Consider the following 16,451-nt stretch of genomic DNA (forward strand, 5'->3'; position numbering starts at 1 on the left):
GTAGTCCCCGATGTCCTTCCCGGCACTCCCCGCTCTTCCTGGATACAGCGCCCAGCGGCGCGGGCTATCCGTGACCACGTCGCGAGCTCCGGGGCCTCAGGGTCTGTGAGAGGTGCCTGTGGGCGCCTCCAGGCTAGTACCCTCGCTTCCTGCTCTCCCTGACGCCGGCATGCCTTCCACTTTGGGCTGTACCGACCAGCCTCCCATCCGGCCTTCCTAGGCCTCCCTCTTAGGGCCACTTCAACCCGCCTCCAATGCCGGTTGGCACGGTGTCCACTCCCAGAGGAGAGCGGCCCTCATCCACCCGCCCAGCAGGTTTATGTGCAGCCTGCCTCGAGGGGCATGCCGGGGAGGCCCTGCCAGCACTCGGGGATATGGAGGAGTTCCGGCGCTCCTATAGCCGTCTGTGCAAGGAGAGTGGGGCTGAGCCCCAGGATGCTGTTCTGCAGCAACTGCAGCATCTGCGCGGTCGACTGGACCTAGCCACGCAGACCCTGACGGTGGACACCTGCAGGGCCCTGGGCAAGCTGCTACAGCACCAGACGCTGTTTACGGAACTCATCCTCAGCGACTGCATGTTGAGTGAGGAAGGTGGGCCGTGACCTCAGAGCAGCCCCTGCAACTTCCGAGTAGGGTTCAAGCTCTTTTCAGTGACGAACCTCAGGTCCTGTGTCGTGGCTTTGTTTGGCCTGGGTAGTGTAGGCAAGCAACTCTCTGTGTTGGTCTCCCCTTGCTTCCTCTTCTCTTTGTGTACCCCAGTTAAAGTGAGTTGTAGGCATCTCATCTCAAAACCTGGGAGTAGAGATCAGTTTCACTTTGTAAGGGAGAGAAGCCTGATGCCCCCCAACTTTCGAAAAAGAAAAGAAAAGTCAGGTCTTCCAGGCTGCAGATGTTTCTACCATGACCTCAGAGCAAGTAGGGAGACTTATTTCCACTCTAAACCCAGAACAATGAAACTGCTAAAACAGTTCTCCCTCCTCTGTGGGGAACTGCCCTGTGTGGGGACCACTGACAGCCTTCCTTTTTTTTTTTTTTTTTTTTTTGGTTTTTCGAGGTAGGGTCTCACTCTGGTCCAGGCTGACCTGGAATTAACTCTGTCATCTCAGGGTGGCCTTGAACTCATGGCGATCCTCCTACCTCTACCTCCCGAGTGCTGGGATTAAAGGCGTGCGCCACCACGCCGGGCTTTTTTTTTTTTTTTTTTTTTTGAGGTAGGGTCTCATGCTAGCCCAGGCTGACCTGGAATTCTCAGGGTGGCCTCAAACTCAGAGATCCTCCTACCTCTGCCTCCCAAGTGCTGGAATTAAAGGTGTGCGCCACCATGCCTGGCTCAGCTTTCCTTTAAAAAAAAATTTTTTTAAAGAAATTTATTTAAGAAAGAAAGATACCAGGCATGGTGGTGCATGCCTTTAATCCCAGCACTTGGGAGGCAGAAATAGGAGGATTTCCATGAGTTCAAGGCCACCCTGAGACTACAGAATTAATTCCAGGTCAGCCTGTCCTAAAGTGAGACACTATCTCAGGAAAAGAAGAAAAAGAGAGAGAAGGGCAGATAGAGAGAATGGGCATGCCAGAGCCTCTAGCCACTGCAAACAAACTCCAGACATATGTGCCACCTTGTACATCTGGTTACGTGGGACCTGGAGAATTGAACCTGGGCTCTTAGGCTTCGCAGGCAAATGCCTTAACTACTAACCCATCTCTCCAGTCCCCAGCTTGCCCTTTTTAAAGAAAATATATATTAAATGGGCATGGTGGCACATGCCTTTAATTCCAGCACTTGGAAGGCAGAGGTAGGAGGATCACTGTGAGTTTGAGCCCGCCTTGAGACTATATAGTGAATTCCAGGTTAGCCTGGGCTACATTGAGACTCTACCTCACAAAAACAAACAAAAAATTGTATATAGTTATTTGAGAGAAAGAAAATTATATATAGTTGTTAGAGAGAGGGAAACATAGACAGCAGAGAGAGTGAGTATGGGTGTGCCAGGGCCTCCTGCCACTGCAAACGAACTCCAGATGCATGTGACAATTTGTGCATCTGACAGCCTTCCCTTTTATGCAGGGGCCACACTGCTGTTCCAAGGACTGTGTGTCAATACTATTGTTCGGCTTCTGGATCTAAAGGTGAGATCAGGCCTGCAGTCTGGGCAGAACTGAGGGAGATTCAGGGGCTTGAAGTCTTGACAGTGGTCACAGACTAAGAGTCCCTGACACATAGGGTCCTACACTGCGCTCTGAGTGTCCCATGGGTGTGGGAACTCTGAGGGCAATGTTCACATAACATTGAGGGAGCACAGGCTCTAGGATGCCAACTAAGGTCAGGAAAACCAGGGTCTAACACTTAACCTTTACCCACAGCTCACCTCTTGCCTTGTCCACTGGACTAGGCTCAGAGTGACACAGATGTGGTATTCAGAGCCCAGTCAGGAGACAGACATGACTGTCCAGCATGCTTCTATTGTAGGGCAACAACCTTCGAGCTTCAGGGGCTGAAGCACTGGGGAAACTCCTTCGACAGAACCAGTCCATTCAGAGGTAGGGCTACATCTGTGCCCTGTTTGTTCCTCCCAGACCCCTCTATGTCGCTCAGGGTTGGCTCCAGAAGACACAGTCCTGCAACCCATTCACACCCTTGTCTGTGTCCCACACTCATTGGTGGGGAGTAAGGGTATAAATCACTTAGTAGACCTCAACCTCTGCCAGAGACCCTGAACCTTTGTTCCTTCCATAGTCTCTGGGCCCCAGAAGGCAGGTGCTCCACTGAGCCAAGTACCTGTGTCTACCCTTCCTGTAGCTTAACCCTAGAGTGGAACAGCCTGGGCTCATGGGAAGATGCCTTCGCCACTTTCTGTGGGGGTCTGGCAGCCAACAGTACCATACAGCAGCTAGACCTCCGCAACAACCAGATCAGTCACAAGGGGGCAGAGGAGCTGGCCCTGGCCCTGAGGGGCAATACCACCCTCCAGCAGCTGGGTGAGGCCTCCTGCATTCTGCATAGCCCATGGGCTGGACTGTATGTATCCCATTGTGTCTTATCTCCTTTGCTAGAGGGATTGTCTTGGGCTCCTGCCCCATTGCCAGTCACAGACAGGAAGAGTCCTAAGCTGGGCCAACACTTTCCCTACCACCAAGTGACAACAGGTTTCCTTCCAGACCTGCGCTGGAATAACCTTGGCCTCCTGGGAGGCCGGGCCCTGGTGAACTGTCTCCCCAGCAACAGAACCCTGTGGAGGCTGGACCTGGCTGGGAACAACATCCCCGGTGATGTCCTGAGAGCCGTGGGTATGGGCATTCAAAGCTGCTAGCTGCTTGCGCTTTGGAACAAGATATGAAGCCCTTTGATAGAATTTCATCCAACAGAGGAAGAGGTGGCTTAGAGCTCTGGACAAGAGTAGTTAGCTTAGACATAGTGAATTCCAGGTCAATTTGGGCTACAGCAAGACCATACCTCAAAAAATAAAGAGTAAGCCTGGCATGGTGACACATGCCTTTAACCTCACCACTTGGGAGCAGAGGTAGGAGGATCGCCAAGAAGTCAAGGCCACCCTGAGACTACATAGTGAATTCCAGGTCAGCCTTGGCTAGAGCAAGACACTACCTCAAAGAACCAAAGCGAGCGGAGTGGGGGTGGGGGAAGAGTACCTAACTTAGTTCAAAAGTAAAGAAAAAGCTAGGTGTGAGTCTTTAATCCCAGCACTCAGGAGTCAGAGGTAGGAGGATTGCCATGAGTTCGAGGCCACCCTGAGACTACATAGTGAATTCCAGGTCAGTCTGGACTAGAGTGAGACCCTAACTCGAACCCCCCCCCAAAAAAAGAGTAAAGAAGGGCTAGAGAGATGGCTCAGTTAAAGTATTTATTTGTTTATTTATTTATTTGAGAAAAGGAGAGAGTATATGGACATGCTAGGGCCTCCAGCCACTGCAAATGAACTGCAGATGCATGTGCCACCATATGCATCTGGCTTATGTAGGTCCTGGGGAATTGGACCTAGGTCCTTAGGCTTCACAGGCAAGTGCCTCAACTACTAGGCCATCTCTCCAGCCCCAAATGAATATTAAAAAAAAAACACTTAAAAAACGAGCTCATAAAGGAGATGTAAGCAGCTGAGGAAGGCAGACACTGTGGACAGCTTGCATTGTGCTCGCCACCTGGCTTCTCCCATATGCTCACTCAGAGCTCAGCACCCACATAGTTGGGGCTCACCCATTTCTCAGAGAAGCTAAGGTCTTGTGGCTTAAAGCCCTTGCCCTGACAGCCATGCTGATGCCTCAGGTGGCCAGTGAGGGAGAGGCTTCCCCATGTCCTCAGATCACCTCTGAGCTTATGGCTGTCTGTGAGTGGCTATAGGGCTGCCAAGCCTAGACTGCTTAATGCCAGAGCTATTGCCTTCACATTCGTCTCTACTCAAGACCCCTGAACCCTATAAATGATAGCTTGAAGCCAGGGCCATGACTCACACCTTTAATCCCAGAACTCTGGAGGCTGAGGTAGAAGGATCACTGTGAGTTCAAGGCCAGTTAGGGCTGGAGTGAGTTACAGGTCAGCCTAGACTAGATTGAGGAGTGAGACCTTGCCTCAAAAAAAAAAAAAAAAAAAATTGCTTCATCTCAGAAGCCTGGAGTCCTGTTACCCCCCCACCCCCCACAGCTGGTGCTGCTGGGTCACTGTTTCCTGCTGGCTCAGCCTAACTCTTCAGTCACCTCCAACAGCTCCCTATCCCAACCCTGCCTCTGTGCATAGTTTTCGTAATTGCTTTTTGTTTGATTTGTTGTGTTTTGTAATTGAGATCTTGCTATGTAACCTAGGTGGCCTTGAACTCACAATCCTTCATCCTTAAGTGGTCCAGGAATCACAGATGTGATCACACCTGGCTTATAATTGCTTTTGAGTGCTATAGCTGTCTTTCTAGAATATACTTACCACCCACCACTTAAAGTCATGTAAGCCAGGTGTGGTAAAAACAGAAGTAGGAGGATCGCTATGAGTTCCAGGCTAACCTGGGACTACAGAATGAGTTCCAGGTCATCCTGGGCTAAAGTGAGACACTACCTGAAAACAAAAAACAAAAGTCATATAATAGCCCATGGACTTTGTGGAGAAAGCCATGTATCCCAGGAAGCAGTCACCTCTTGGGGTACAGCAGCCTCCCCACATGTGCAAGAGCCCCTTTGTGTTAGGCTCCTGCTGCACTGATTCCTGCACCCACCTTCAGTGCACTGGGGGAGGGAGTCTGATCTGGTGGGAAGATGCTATCTCCCATAGGATTGATTCCAGATACAGCCAGCTAGGATTGTGTCAGCCATTGCCCCTTGAGGTTGATCCCAATGGATAACATGGCCCTTTCTGACAGAGCAAGCCATGGACCACAATCAAGACCGGCGCACAACCTTCCAGGAAAACCAGGCCCGCACTCACATTCTTAGCAAAGAGGTCCAGTACCTCCAGGAAGAGAAGTCCAAACAGGTGCATATACTGTCCTCACTGCTCCTGGGCTGCCCCCACTTCCTCAAGGCCTCCAAGTAGAAGCTTGCTAGTACTAAGGTTCCTGGCATCAGCTCGTGTGAGCCAAGTGAGCCAGAGGCCTAGGTTCTAGTTTTCTGCCAGTCCACCCTCCTTGAAGAGACAATAAGGCCAGGGTAGCTGTATCCTTTGCTGCTGGTGCTTTCTACTTTCTCCCTGACCAGGGCAGGGTGGGCAGGCTCTGAACCTGCTGGTGCTTTGGCTGCTCTGTCCCCAGTTTCTGGATTTGATGGAGACAATTGATAAGCAGCGAGAAGAGATGGCCAGGAACAGCAGGTGAGTGGACCCTGGGGCTGTGGAAGTGGAGCCATAGCTCTGCTGGGTGCCTGGGGCTTAGGTCCTGGCTTCTGATTTGGGTATGACCTAACCTGAGCTCTAGTCTGTCACTTGCTGAAGAATGAGGACTTACCTTCCAAAGAACTCGCTGGGCATTGGTGGGGGGTCCAGTGCACTTCCTCTGCATAGGGAACAACAGCTGCTGCCAGGGCAGGGAGGGGCCAGGAGGGCTTTGGGTTTCCCAGCACCACCTCTCTACCTACAGGGCGTCAGCAGCACGAGTGGGGCAGCTCCAGGAAATTCTGAATGAGAGATATTCCATCATCAACTCCCTAAAGGCCAAGTAAGGTGTGGGGAGGCCCTACCACTCAGCATCCTAGAGACATGCCCACAGGGCAAAGGAGGGAACAGGTCTGGCAGCAGTTACGCAGCAAGGCTTTCTGTAGGATTTAAATAAGAGCGAGACCTTTGCCAAGCAGGTGACCCTTCTGATGGAGCTGGGGTGGGGCTGGTTCTTCCTCTTTGTAGGCTGCAGATGACAGAGGCTACCCTGGCTCTGTCAGAGCAGAAGGCCCAGGACCTGGGTGAGCTGCTGGTCGCAGCAGAGCAGGAGCAGCAGAGCCTGTCACAGAGGCAAGAGAAAGAGCGCAAACTGGAACAACAGGTAGGGGCTGGACCATCAGTAGTAGGTGGCAGGACGGAGTGGCACCAGCACGATGGGCAGGCCCCACACCCTACCCTTCTCACTCAGGAAGCTGCAGAACGGGAATGTAAGCTCCTCAGAGACTTATCTGCCACCAATGAAAAGAATCTGCTACTTAGAAGCCAGGTAAGAGGTGTGTGGATTGAGGGGCTGAGGCCAGGGATGTGACCATGAGTGGTGTGGGTAGGGGTAGCCGCCCAAGGTGGGGCTGGATGAAGTATCGCTGTGGCCTCCAGGTGGATGAGTTGGAGCGGAAGGTGAAGTCCCAGCAGGAACAGCTGTTTCTGACCAGGCAGGAGCTAACCAACACATCAGCAGAGTTGAAGATCCGTGCTATCCAGGCTGAGGGTGGGTGTGGGTAGGCTTGGTCCTGAGGGGACAGGGAGCCTGAGGACAGAGCATCCTCTGAGGAGATTAACCCTTGCTCTTTCCCACTGGCCTCCAGAGCGCCTGGAGCTGGAGAAGAGGAGAGCCAAACAGAGCTTGGAGGACTTGGAAAAGCTGCACTCCAAGGAGGTGCCTTAGTGGATGCCCCTGGACTTTCTTGTCTCCACCAGGGGTTTGCAGACTGGCCTTGGTGTGATACAGTATCCTCAGTGTATGCCCCTGGTCGGTCAGGGTGCCCTCACCAACCTTGAGATGCTGGTGCCAGGGTAGCAAGCCACATGTCCATAGCTCAGGTTGCTGTGGCTCCTTCTTGTATGTGCCCTGTATTAGGGTCTGTGACCTGGGGTGCCAGGACTGGGCTTCTGTTTTTGGTACCTGCCAGCCCTCTCAGGGCAAGCTTTTGCCGAGTAATAGTTGGAGAACAGAGTGGGGAATTCCATGAGGTGAAGGCTGGGAGACCCACACTGGTGTAACTATCACACTTGGGCAGGTGGACCACATGACCCGCCACCTAGAAGAGAGTGAAAAGGCTATGCAGGAGAGGGTGCAGAGGCTCGAGGCCCTGAGGCTGTCCCTGGAGGAGGTAAGGCCATGTGAGCCCTGGGTTGAGTGCAGGATAGTAGTCCCTGGGGTTCTGGGTCTCAGGACCCTGGTGTCAACCTCATCATTGTCTCTGGAAGGTCAGAGACTTGGGATGACATTCCCATCCCCTTGCCCTTCCCAGTGAGCAAGGGATAGCTGTGTGATCATTAGGAGGTTTGTGAAGGGCAGTTTCCCCAGCCTGGCTGCTGGGTTGACCCCTGGGCCAGGAAGACAAGAAGACGGGCGGGCAGTGGCTGTTTGCATGCAGGAGCTGAGCCGCGTGAAGACGGCAGCCCTGAATGAGCGTGGCCAGGCCGAGGAGGAGCTCATCAAAGCCAGGAACCAGGCCCGCCTAGAGGAGGTGAGCCTTGGCCACAGGTGTACAGGGCCCAGATGCAGCGCCTCGCAAAGCAGCAAGGCTTGAGGGACTGACAGGAGCTTCTGAGAGGTTGGCTAAAGTGGGTGAGGCCAGGACCGTGGGCCTCAGAGCTGGAACTTGGAGGAGCCAGAGGTTCCAGAAAGCAGCAGAAATGGGTGTAGCCTGGAGATGGAGAGGCTTGGTCTGTCATGCAGCCTGTACAGGAGGAAAGCTAGAGGTGACAAGACTTAGTTGAGATGCTGGAAGGGAGCCTAGCAGGGATACATCTGGAGGCGGGACAAGTTGAGAGGCTGCAGCACCTGCCAAGTGATAACTTGTGTGATACTTTGAAGAGGGTGGGATCAGACCCCATGCACACTCTCACGCACAACATTCCCTCTTATGCCTACAGCAGCAGCGCCTGGCTCATCTGGAGGAGAAGATGCGGCTGCTGGCACAGGCGAGAGATGAGGCTCAGAGTACTTGCATGCAACAAAAACAGATGGTGGCAGAGGCCCAGGCACGGGCCAGTCAGCTCACCCTGCAGGTGGAGGGGCAGCGACGGCGCCTAGAGGAGCTGCAGCAGGTAGCCTAGCTGAGCTTGGGGAGCTCAGGCTCCAGGGGTCCCTGCGGAGGCTGTGGTCTTACCCTTCCCCCACCCCCATACCTGGTAGGAGCTGAGCAACAAAGACCAGGAAAAAGTGGCAGAGGTGACCAGGGTGCGGGTTGAGCTGCAGGAGCAGATGGGCCGTCTGCAGGCCGACCTAGCTGCCCAGGAAATGCTGAAGGAGAAAGTGGCGGCTCTGGAGCGTCAGCTGAAAGGTTAGCACATTCCTGAATCTGAGCTTTGGCCTGGGTGTCCCATTGAGAGGCTCCCTCTCCTCACTGAATCTCTCGCCTGCAGTAATCGCGAGTGAACATCGGGAGGCGCTGCTGGACAGAGAGAGCGAGAACGCTTCTCTCCGAGAGAAGCTGCGGCTCAAAGAAGCTGAGATCACACGCATCCGGGACGAGGAGGCCCAGAGGGCAAGCTTTCTGCAAAACGCAATCCTGACTTACGTGCAGGGGTCGCCTCTGAGTCCCCCCAAATGAGGGTATGCAGGAAGGCCTGGCGCTAGCCCGCATACGCGGTCTCTTCCCCAAGGGCAGGCCTCTGGTTCAAGAGCTTTAACTGCGAGGCTGGAGGGGATTGGGGGGTGGGGGAGGGCGGTGGCTTTCGCCTGAACCTCGGTGCTCAACGACCAGTGCACCTGCCAGGCTGCTCAGCCTGTAGGGTGTGGGGACTCCATGGATCCAATCCCAGAGCCACAGCCGAGGACGTGCTGCGGTGGGAGGAGAGCCATCCGCGGGCGCAGCAGCCGCGCCCCCAACGGTGGGGCTGGAAATACAGAACTTTTATACTTTGTGACACATTGCGTTCTGGTGCCTTTCTGCTGCAGTCACTCCCCAGCCCCACGGGAATAGTCCTCGGGGTGGTCGACCCCTCCTGCTGCGGGGGACTGTAGATACTCGGTTTTCCTCCGTGCTTTCCCAGCTGCAGGGTGGAGCGCTGTCACCCGGAGCACAGTGCTCCGCCGCCCTGTGCGTCCTGCTCGGTGGCTGCGTTGCCCTTGGGTGTGGACCCCGGTTTACACCAGTGGAGCTGTCTGGGTCCGAGGACTCGCGGGGGCCCCGCCCCCGCCTCAGCTCGCCCCCCGCCTTGCCCCGCCCGCGCGCGCTCGGCTGTCTCCGCGCGCGGCGCTCGGCGGCGCTCGGCTGTCTCCGGCCGCTCGCTCGGCGCTCGGGTCCGCGGCCGCTGCGGCGCCGGGCATTTCTCCGCAGCTCGGCTCGCGGCCGCGCCCGCCGCGGCTCGGCCTCGCGCCCATGCAGGCCATCAAGTGCGTGGTGGTCGGCGATGGGTGAGTGCGCGGCCTGCAGCCGCAGGGGCCGAGGGCCTGGCGGGCGGCTGCGGGGCGCGGCCCGGCCGCGGGGCGGAGCGGCCAGAGCGTGCGGTCCAGGCGGGGCGGCCCCGCCGCGCCCCCACCCCAGCACGGCCGAGTGCGGCCCCGGGGTGGGTGGGGTGGGGTGCGGTCAGTCTCCCGCCGTCCACCTGCCTCCAGCCGGGCACACCTGATGCTGCCCGGCCCCCGCCCTACTAGCCCAGTGGGTGGGGCCGGGCCTCTCACCTGCGCTGAGCCATCAGTGGCTCCACCCTTGCGCCACCCACCCGGGTGCTGCGAAACCCTGCTGCTCCGCGTGAGGCGGAGCTCAGGATCCTGGGTCGAGGCCATGGCTGCTGTTCCCACTATTGCTCCCTCGGAGGCCGCTCTGATCATTCTTCATTAGCCCAGGTGTCTTCGGATCTGCTGGGCTGTGACCCCCTTACTTACGGCACCCCTTGCCACCCAAACGAACCTCCGGCTGTGGGAGGGGGGCTGCCCTCGTTGGGCAAAGGAGTGGGGACGGCCTGGGAGCCACGTGGGCTGGACCTCTGTCCACAGTGCCGTGGGGAAGACGTGCCTGCTGATCAGCTACACGACCAACGCCTTCCCAGGAGAGTACATCCCCACCGTGTGAGTGCGTGGAACCCCTCCCCCGGGCCCGAGTTCAGAGTAGAGCTGAGGTGCTGGCTAGAGTTGGGGTTGTGTGTGGGCTTGAGAACCTGAGCCTGCGGGCCTGGCAGCCCTGCCCATCTTGGCTTCTCCACTCTGCAGTTTTGATAACTACTCAGCCAACGTGATGGTGGACGGGAAGCCAGTCAACTTGGGGCTGTGGGACACTGCTGGCCAAGAAGACTATGATAGGCTGCGGCCGCTGTCCTATCCTCAAACTGTAAGTGTCAAGAGAGTCAGCCCTAGAAGCTAGGTGGCTATAGTGAGTGGAGGGGACAAGGGCCGTTTTGGTCATTCCTGACTGGCCTTTCCTCCCAAGGATGTCTTTCTGATATGCTTCTCCCTGGTGAGCCCGGCCTCCTTTGAGAACGTCCGTGCCAAGGTATGGTGGATATGGGAAACCTCAGGGAGAGTGCCCCAGCAAGATAGGGTCTCCTGCCTCAGACATTCACTGAGGGAGACCTTAAAGGTGACCCTGGGAAGGTGCTCACTGCTGGCCATGGGCCCTAACTCAGAGCTGTGATCTATCTTAGTCCTGCCTGGCTGGGCATGTTTTAAGCATGTATGTGTGTGTGCTCATAGCTGCAAATGAATGCCCATCTGAGTTTATGTAGGTAGCTGGGGAATTGAACCCAGCCCAGCAGGCTTTGCAAACCAGTGTCTTGAACTGATAATGCCTGGCTGGGCATTTTTTGTTGCCAAGCCCACCAGACCAATGGTCACCAAGCAGTGCTCTGCTCTGGGCAGGGTGGGAGAGCTGTCTTCTGGCATGGGTGTCCCTAAAGTCTGTGGGGGTTAGAGCCTCTGTCCTCACAGTGTCCCCAGAAGTGTGGCACCACTGCTGCCTCACACTCATCCTTCTGGTGGGCACCCAGCTGGACCTCCAGGTTGACAAGGAGCTTCAGAAACCATGGCCTGCTCTGGGCAGGGTGGGGGAGCTGACCCCTTGGCACAGGAGGTCCCTAAAATCTGTGGGGTCAGAGCCTCTGTCCTCATAGTGGTACCCAGAGGTGCGACACCACTGCCCCCACACGCCCATCCTTCTGGTGGGCACCAAGCTGGACCTCCGTGATGATAAAGACACCATTGAGCGACTGCGGGACAAGAAACTGGCACCCATCACCTACCCACAAGGCCTGGCCATGGCTCGAGAGATTGGTGAGTGGTCACACAGGGGAGGTGCAAGGGGCATACTTTAGGGGGCTGCTCTATGATGCCCATCCCACCAGTTCTCACTGCCTCTACTTACCCCCTACCACCAACATTCCGCTGTCCTCTTCCTCACTGCCCTTCCCCCTTCTACTCCCCAAGGTTCTGTTAAGTACCTGGAGTGCTCAGCCCTGACCCAGCGGGGCCTGAAGACGGTGTTTGACGAGGCCATCCGGGCAGTGCTCTGCCCACCCCCAGTGAAAAAACCGGGCAAGAAGTGCACGGTCTTCTAGAGCCCTTGCTGGGCCAGCCAGTGTGCCCTCATGTTGAACCGTCTGGTGTCTCTTCAGTCTGCTGTGGGTAGTGATATGGGTGGGGAGGGGAAGCATGGGGGCAAGGCTGGGGTTTTGGGGTCTTATCCCCTCTGCCACCTCTTTCTGGGGTGCAGCTCCAGCCTTCCCTGGCCCCCATCAGAGGCCAGGAGGGAGCAGGGTCTCCCTCAGGGCTGCATGGGTGGGTACAGGGCAGCCCCAGGATGGGCTTCTCTGGTGGGGAGGGAGGGGTGGGTTCTGTCCATCATGTCTCAGGAGGGGAGTCAGCCCCTTCTTCTTTTATACAATAAACATTCTCCACCACCCCTGTGCCTCTCCATCCTACTTTCTGTCCTGGTGGCTTGTTTCTAGCCCTCTCCCACAGCAATACCTTGTCCCATACAGCCCTAGAAGAAATTCTGAGCTTGACGCACCCTGAGTGAAGAGAGGGGCTGCCTTCACCCCAAAGAAGACTGTTTAGCTCAAAGCAGGGGGTTGGCACCTTTAGGCTATAGAACGGCCTCAGTGCAAACATGGGGCCTCATGGGTACCTGAGAGACACAGACCAGAACATGGGATGGGGACTGGGTGCTCCAGCAGCTCCCACTGAGCTGAGGAGGATAGTCTGCCTAAAGGCTGAAACCAAACATCCTGGAGCCCTAGTAGATCAAGGGCAGGTCCACATCGCCCCTTGCCTGGCTCGTATGAGGAAGTGTATCAGGCAGAGCAGATGGGACAAAGGCATAGAGATCCTAACAGAAGCTGCTAAAGTGAGGGGTGCAGCCTAGTGCAGTTCAAGACATAGTCTAGGGCCTTGGAGTTCATCCTGGAGGCTACAAACTGCCCCTCTGGCAGACACGGGACCAGAAAGTGCCTTGCAAGGCCACATTCCCTCCCTGTGATACACAGAGGTGGCTCAAGCTGACTCAGGAGAGCTGGCTGCTACATTTTTCAGGAAGTTTGCCAACTTCCTTGTTAAACAGTCCTTTTTACTAATTAAATTATTATTAATAATTAAATCATATAAAGTTACAATCAGTTGTATTAAACAAAATTAAATATATCACTTCCTAGCTATTTTTATACATGTCGCTATCCTCTGTACCTTGTTATTTCCCTCTATTGTATGTAGCAGAGTGCTACTGTGTACCTCCCCACTTCATGCCCAGTGGCATCAAGTGGGCAGCCTGACATCAGCCATGATGTGAGCTCCATACCATACAAGGTGGCAGAATGCACAGGTCAGGAGAAGCCTGGGCCAGTGGTGATCAGAAGGTGCAAATTAAACTTGTGTGTCATGTCTCTCATCATGCTGTAAACAGCACAAAAAATTGTGGAATGTTCTGGTCTGGGCAAGCAAGTATCTATATCCAACTCATCAAAGATGTGGCTCAGGTCAAGGGCTAATCAGTGAAGTCTGAGCCATGCCATCCTCGCTTGGTGTGTGCCCTACTCATTGACTACCAGGAAGATCAAGTGACACGAGTCAGAATCTCACACACCATTGCTTGTTCAGTTTTATAAGCAGTCAACTGGTTCTGCCTCACAGTCTCTGGACAGGCTATCTTGGGTCAAATTCCCCACCCTCTGAAGAGCCAGCCTTCTGGAAGGTACTACCTTCTAGCTCATGCCAGGGAGCTAGCAAGACCTGACAGTCTGGGTGGTAGCAAGGCTACTCCCAGCCTGTATTATGCCTCTCATGGATCTCTGCCTAGCTGCAAATCAGCACACAGGCTGGGCACAGTAAGCTTTATTGGAGGGACGGAGAGCATGGTATTCTCAGCAAAGGTAGTCAGGAAGAGGGGGCTCAGTGGGCCATGAAGCCCCCGTCCACGGGCATAGTGGAGCCCGTGGTCATGCCACTACGGTCACTCAGCAGGAAGAGGATGGCATCCACGACATTCTCCACCTCTGTGGACAGGTCAAGGGCAAAGATGAAGGCTGCCCTCATTCTCCCAACCCCCACCGCGATCCTGGCCCAGGGGCAGACTCAAGGGCCACTAGTACAACTCCAGTCTGGGTTATCACCTGACTCACCAGCAAACTTGCCAAGTGGGATGCGGTCCAACATAACCTTGGCCTTGTGGGGGTCACTCCAGTTGGCCCTGCCCATGGCTGTCATCACTACTGTGGGGTTTACTGCATTCACACGGATCTGCATAGGGACAGACAAGGGTCAGCAAGACGGGAGAGTAGGCATGTGGACTGGATGAGGAGAAGGTGCCCCCAGCCTAGCTCACCTTGTGGGGCCCAAGTTCTAGGGCCATCGTCTTTGTCAGCATATCCAAGGCACCCTTAGTGGAACCTGTGAGGATAGCCATAGTGGAGCGTAAGTGGGTCAGGGATTGGAGTGGGGAGGGGGTCGGGGCCAACTGGAGTCACTCACAGTAGACAGCGTGGTGGTTCAGAGCACGCTGGGAGGCCTGGCTGGAGACATTCACAATGGCTCCTGGAGCTCCCCGGGCTATCATGCCCTTGGCCACAATCTGAAATTGCAGAGGGATGTGAGTCACAGTGATCACCCTTCTTCAGAGTGCCTGCTCTGGCCAAGCAGGGCGGCTCACCTGGGACACCTGGATCACAGCCCGCAGGTTCACATGGAAGGACCTAGTGGCAGATGGACAGACTGAGGCTGCTGCTGGGGGCATCCCCTCCCCCAGGGTTCCTCCAGCTCCTTCTGCTCACGTGTCACAGGCCTCCTTGGTGACCTCCAGGAAAGGCTGCAATAGTGCCACCGCAGCATTGTTCACCAGTAGGTCTATGGGACCCACGCTGCCCAGGGCTCGCTCTGTGGCCTCCCAGTCGGCCAGGTCCACGCATAAAGTCTCCACGCCAGGACACTGTATTGGACAGAGACACAACTACTAGCAACTCCTCGTCAAGAAGGGGCGCTGCTGAGCTTGTGCTACCTGAGTTAGGAGGGCTGCACTGCAAAGAGTTGGAACTGGGAGGGGGCTCTCCAATGCCGGGGTGCGGTCCTACAGCCCCAAGAATCAAAACTTGACCAGGCCCCGCCTTCAGCCAGTTCACTTCCTCTCGGCGCCAGCGCTCCACATCCTTTTTAGCCTCCTTCCAAGCCTGGCTAGGCTGCTCCGCGCACTTGGGTGGGGGGATGCGGAAGGACACTGCCTGCTCCAGCGCGGTGTCTGCAGCGATTGGCACGGCGCTCGAGAGAAGCAGGGGACGTGGCGGAGCCAACCCGGCGGACGCCCCTCGTGCCTACCTACCTCCTGGACCAGGCTGTCCAGGTCCGCCCGCGTCCGGCTCACGGCCACTACGCGCACACCCGCCGCGTGCAGCGCCTGGACGGTGCTGCGCCCGATGCCTGAGGGGATTGAGGCTCAGTGTGGCAGCTTCCGACCCAGCCCGACTCTCGCAAACCCTTGCCCCAGGCCCACCTTTGCCCGCGCCGGTGACCAGTGCCCGCCGGCCTGCTAATCCTAGCTCCATGGTGGCTCTGCTTGCGCGCTGCGATCCAGAGCTGGACTTAGAACTCCAGGCTCGGGGGCGGGGCGAAGAATAACCAATCGAAGGGCTTGTTCCTGGTAAGGGGCGTGTATATTAAAATGACCTCTCCTGTCTCGGTGATTGGCCAGAAGGAAGTGGGCGTAGCCGCGTCAGTCTTCCACTAGCCCTGGGGTGGAGCTATTCATACTGCCCAGTGTTGACCAAACTACAGGCGTGTAATTGGTTTTTTGAATCCTGTTGGTCAGCATGGTTTCCACTGCCAGGATTATTACAAGGAATAGATATACGATAGTCAATGCAAGACAGAATGAGCAGCTACTGGTAAAAAGGAGAGCACAGGGCTGGAGGGACGGCTTAGCAGTTAAGGTGCTCTCCTGCAAAACCAAAGGACCCAGGTTCGATTCCCCAAGACCCACGTAAGCCAGACGCACAAGGTGGTGCATGAGTCTGGAGTTCGTTTGCAGTGGCTGGAGGCCCTGGCTTACCCATTCTCTCCTCTTTCTTTCTGCTTCTTTCTCTCTCTCTCTAATAAATAAATAAAAACAAAATATTTTTAGCGGGGCATGGTGGCGCACACCTTTAATTCCAGTACCGGGAGGCAGAGGTAGGAGGATCGCCATGAGTTCAAGGCCACCCTGAGATGACAGAGTTAATTCCAGGTCAGCCTGGACCAGAGTGAGACCCTACCTACCTCGAAAACAACAACAAAAATAAATTTTTTAAAAAAAAATTTATTTATTTATTTATTTGAGAGTGACAGACACAGAGAGAAAGACCGATAGAAGGAGAGAGAGAGAATGGGCGCGGCAGGGCTTCCAGCCTCTGCAAACGAACTCCAGACGCATGCGCCCCCTTGTGCATCTGGCTAACGTGGGACCTGGGGAACCAAGCCTCGAACCGGGGTCCTTAGGCTTCACAGGCAAGCGCTTAACCGCTAAGCCACCTCTCCAGCCCCAAAATAAAATATTTTTAAAGGAGAGCACAGACACAGTGCTAGCACTGTCATGTCCAGAAAAGTTTCTCATGTTGCCCCCTTACCTATTCCTGGGAGGTCAAGAGGGCACACTTGTAATGCCCCAGAGAAAAGAATCTGGATAGCTGA

General features: G+C 55.5%; 3 protein-coding genes across 3 annotated transcripts; 2 read left to right on the forward strand and 1 right to left on the reverse strand.

Annotated features, from left to right (window-relative positions):
* Positions 1 to 15: 15 nt before the first annotated feature.
* Positions 16 to 10,587, forward strand: Lrrc45 (leucine rich repeat containing 45). Its single transcript, XM_004655047.2, has 19 exons — positions 16 to 591; positions 2,066 to 2,127; positions 2,468 to 2,538; positions 2,798 to 2,976; positions 3,157 to 3,285; positions 5,355 to 5,467; positions 5,742 to 5,800; positions 6,066 to 6,143; positions 6,329 to 6,464; positions 6,552 to 6,629; positions 6,740 to 6,851; positions 6,949 to 7,019; positions 7,381 to 7,473; positions 7,741 to 7,833; positions 8,243 to 8,416; positions 8,505 to 8,652; positions 8,735 to 8,924; positions 10,311 to 10,382; positions 10,524 to 10,587. Exons 1-17 carry the CDS (start codon positions 255 to 257, stop codon positions 8,920 to 8,922), a joined length of 2,121 nt encoding a protein of 706 aa, XP_004655104.2. The 5' UTR covers positions 16 to 254; the 3' UTR covers positions 8,923 to 8,924; positions 10,311 to 10,382; positions 10,524 to 10,587.
* Rac3 (Rac family small GTPase 3) lies at positions 9,626 to 12,207 on the forward strand. The gene is made up of 6 exons (XM_045158914.1): positions 9,626 to 9,728; positions 10,311 to 10,382; positions 10,524 to 10,641; positions 10,741 to 10,803; positions 11,420 to 11,579; positions 11,733 to 12,207. The coding sequence occupies exons 1-6, from the start codon at positions 9,694 to 9,696 to the stop codon at positions 11,861 to 11,863; spliced, it is 579 nt and encodes a 192-aa protein (XP_045014849.1). The 5' UTR covers positions 9,626 to 9,693; the 3' UTR covers positions 11,864 to 12,207.
* A 1,409-nt stretch (positions 12,208 to 13,616) lies between these two features.
* Positions 13,617 to 15,362, reverse strand: Dcxr (dicarbonyl and L-xylulose reductase). Its single transcript, XM_004655046.2, has 8 exons — positions 15,280 to 15,362; positions 15,109 to 15,206; positions 14,567 to 14,721; positions 14,446 to 14,488; positions 14,268 to 14,367; positions 14,122 to 14,186; positions 13,919 to 14,036; positions 13,617 to 13,792 (listed from the first exon to the last, which is right to left on the reverse strand). The coding sequence occupies exons 1-8, from the start codon at positions 15,329 to 15,331 to the stop codon at positions 13,689 to 13,691; spliced, it is 735 nt and encodes a 244-aa protein (XP_004655103.2). The 5' UTR covers positions 15,332 to 15,362; the 3' UTR covers positions 13,617 to 13,688.
* Positions 15,363 to 16,451: the final 1,089 nt, after the last annotated feature.

Source organism: Jaculus jaculus, chromosome 9, assembly GCF_020740685.1.
Source record: "Jaculus jaculus isolate mJacJac1 chromosome 9, mJacJac1.mat.Y.cur, whole genome shotgun sequence".
Classification (NCBI taxonomy): domain Eukaryota; kingdom Metazoa; phylum Chordata; class Mammalia; order Rodentia; family Dipodidae; genus Jaculus; species Jaculus jaculus.

Bases quoted from the DNA above. Each gene is read 5' to 3' on its own strand.
- Dcxr (XM_004655046.2), bottom strand. From the start codon at position 15,331: ATGGAGCTAGGATTAGCAGGCCGGCGGGCACTGGTCACCGGCGCGGGC. The intron at 14,368-14,445 runs GTGAGCCGCCCT...CTGCAATTTCAG, and splicing joins CTGTGATCCAGGTGTCCCAG to ATTGTGGCCAAGGGCATGAT. The intron at 13,793-13,918 runs GTGAGTCAGGTG...ACCTGTCCACAG, and splicing joins CCCACTTGGCAAGTTTGCTG to AGGTGGAGAATGTCGTGGAT.
- Lrrc45 (XM_004655047.2), top strand. From the start codon at position 255: ATGCCGGTTGGCACGGTGTCCACTCCCAGAGGAGAGCGGCCCTCATCC. The intron at 592-2,065 runs GTGGGCCGTGAC...CCTTTTATGCAG, and splicing joins CTGCATGTTGAGTGAGGAAG to GGGCCACACTGCTGTTCCAA. The intron at 2,539-2,797 runs GTAGGGCTACAT...CCCTTCCTGTAG, and splicing joins CAGAACCAGTCCATTCAGAG to CTTAACCCTAGAGTGGAACA.
- Rac3 (XM_045158914.1), top strand. From the start codon at position 9,694: ATGCAGGCCATCAAGTGCGTGGTGGTCGGCGATGG. The intron at 9,729-10,310 runs GTGAGTGCGCGG...CTCTGTCCACAG, and splicing joins TGCGTGGTGGTCGGCGATGG to TGCCGTGGGGAAGACGTGCC. The intron at 10,804-11,419 runs GTATGGTGGATA...CTGTCCTCATAG, and splicing joins TTGAGAACGTCCGTGCCAAG to TGGTACCCAGAGGTGCGACA.